The sequence below is a fragment of the Mandrillus leucophaeus genome, unplaced genomic scaffold (genome assembly GCF_000951045.1).
Source record: "Mandrillus leucophaeus isolate KB7577 unplaced genomic scaffold, Mleu.le_1.0 Scaffold321, whole genome shotgun sequence".
Lineage (NCBI taxonomy): Eukaryota > Metazoa > Chordata > Mammalia > Primates > Cercopithecidae > Mandrillus > Mandrillus leucophaeus.
The window spans coordinates 1,190,089-1,192,299 of NW_012103377.1; the positions used below are offsets into that span (position 1 = coordinate 1,190,089).

The 2,211-nt window shown below is 39.9% G+C and overlaps 1 protein-coding gene across 3 annotated transcripts in view; it reads left to right on the top strand.

Moving 5' to 3' along the window:
- Window positions 1-2,211, top strand: part of APOO (apolipoprotein O) — a 96,463-nt gene that overhangs the window by 40,753 nt on the left and 53,499 nt on the right. For all 3 annotated transcript variants that reach the window (XM_011988005.1, XM_011988004.1, XM_011988003.1), the window contains exon 5: window positions 1,220-1,315. In XM_011988005.1, coding sequence (XP_011843395.1) covers window positions 1,220-1,315 — 96 coding nt within the window. The remainder of the gene's footprint in view (window positions 1-1,219; window positions 1,316-2,211) is intronic.

The window sequence follows — 2,211 nt, forward strand, 5'->3', positions numbered from 1 at the left end:
ACTCTGTCACCCAGGCTGGAGTGCAGTGGCATGATCTTGGCTCACTGCAGCCTCCACCTCTCGGGTTCAAGTAATTCTCCTGCCTCAGCCTCCTGAGTAGCTGGGATTACAGGCATGTGCCACCACTCCCAGCTAATTTTTTTGTATTTTTAGTAGAGATGGGGTTTTACCATGTTGGTCAGGCTGGTCTCGAACTCCTGACCTTGTGATCCTCCCCCCTCGGCCTCCCAAAGTGCTGGGATTACAGGAGTGAGCCACCGCGCCTGGCCTTTTTTTTTTTTTTTTTTTTTTAAGAGGCTGTGTCTTGCTCTGTGGCTCAGGCTGTCAGGCTGGAGTACAGTGGTGCGGACCTAGCTCACTGCAGCCTTGAACTCCTGGACTCAAGTGATTCTTCTGCCTTACCCTTGAAAAGTGTTGAGCTTATAGGGATGAGCCACCACTCACAGCTTGTTTTTGGTTCCTGAGTTTCAGAGAGCAAGTAGCAAAGCTTCAGATAGCAATAGATCTATCCAAAGATTTATCCAAATCTATTCTGTTTTTGTGTTTACATAACAAGAATTTGAATAGCATAGGATCCCTGTGTTTGTATTCCTCCCTGTGCAAATTGCTGATTCAGATCTGTTGCTTTCAGGAATATGAAAGTAATTTAACATTACTTCATTGTCAGTAAGTTGTTGGACCAAAGGTAGTTGAAAATTGGACACTTGCAGGCAGGCGCAGTGGCTCACACCTGTAATCCCAGCACTTTGGGAAGCTGAGGCGGGTGGATCACCTGAGGTCAGGAGTTCGAGACCAGCCTAGCCAACATGGTGAAAGCACATCTCTACTAAAAATACAAAAGTTAGCCGGGTGAGGTGGTGGGCGCCTGGAATCCCAGCTACTCGAGGCTGAGGCAGGAGAATCGCTTGAACTCGGGAGGCAGAGGTTGCTGTGAGCTGAGATCATACCATTGCACTCCAGCCTGGTCAACAAGAGCAAAACTGCATCTCAAAAAAAAAAAAAAAAAGAAAAGAAAATTGGACATTTGTTATGTGAATAGTAAATCTTGTTTATATGTTACATAAAAAGAATATGTTGAAAAGAAGTACAGTAGCATAATGCAGAAAATATGTGATTTGAAAAGCCCTTGATATTATATATACATATTATATACTGTATAAGACTTTTGTTTTTTAATGAGAAATTTATGGAACTGCTTCCTGGTCTAATTCTGTTGTAGACAGCTATGATTATCTCCAAAATGCACCTCCTGGATTTTTTCCAAGACTTGGTGTTATTGGTTTTGCTGGCCTTATTGGACTCCTTTTGGCTAGAGGTAGGTGCAATTTTGTGGGTTTAACAGTCAGCTCATAAAGCAGAGATAGAATATATGTTTCATTCTTTCCCTTCATTTACCAGGTTTCAGAATAATGAGTTGGTTCCTAAATATGGCTTTCTTAATGTATAATTGATACGGTTATCATATTTGATTTTAAACATAAATAGAAATTGTATAATCTTGGTTAAAAAAAGAAGTTATCCTTTATAGGCACATTTACTTGATCAAATCTCTATTGTTCTTCGGTCCAGAAAGAGCAAAATTTTAAAGTCTTTCACACCTGAGAAACTGTTCCTAAACATTTCACTATTAAGATCAGGCTATATTAATCACAATAAATACGGCAGTGATTTAATAGAGATTTTATTACCTTCTTGATTTGTCATGACTTCAGTCAGTGATGACAAAAACTTTAAAAATGCTTAAAATTAAATGCTAACAAATGCCAACTTAAAAGTATTACTATACTGCTAAATTATAAAATATCTATAGGAAATAAAGGCTGATAAAATACTTTGCTATGATGAGATGAGTTTGTTATGAACTACTTGAAGTTTCACTGGTTGGAAACTTAATGTTTATGATATAAAATTCTGACGTTACCATCGTTCCTAATGAAGAAAGTTTATGAACCCTGTAATCAGACCGCAGTAAAAGAACCATAGAGACTAGTTTGGTCCCTGTATTAGTTTGTTTTGCATTGCTCTAAAGGAATATCTGAGGCTGGGTAATTATAAAGAGGTGCTGGGCATGGCGACTCACGCCTGTAATTCCAGCACTTTGGGAGGCCGAGGCAGGCGGATCACAAGGTCAGGAGATCGAGACCATCCTGGCTAACACGGTGAAACCCCGTCTCTACTAAAAATACAAAAAAATTAGCCGGGCGTGGTGGC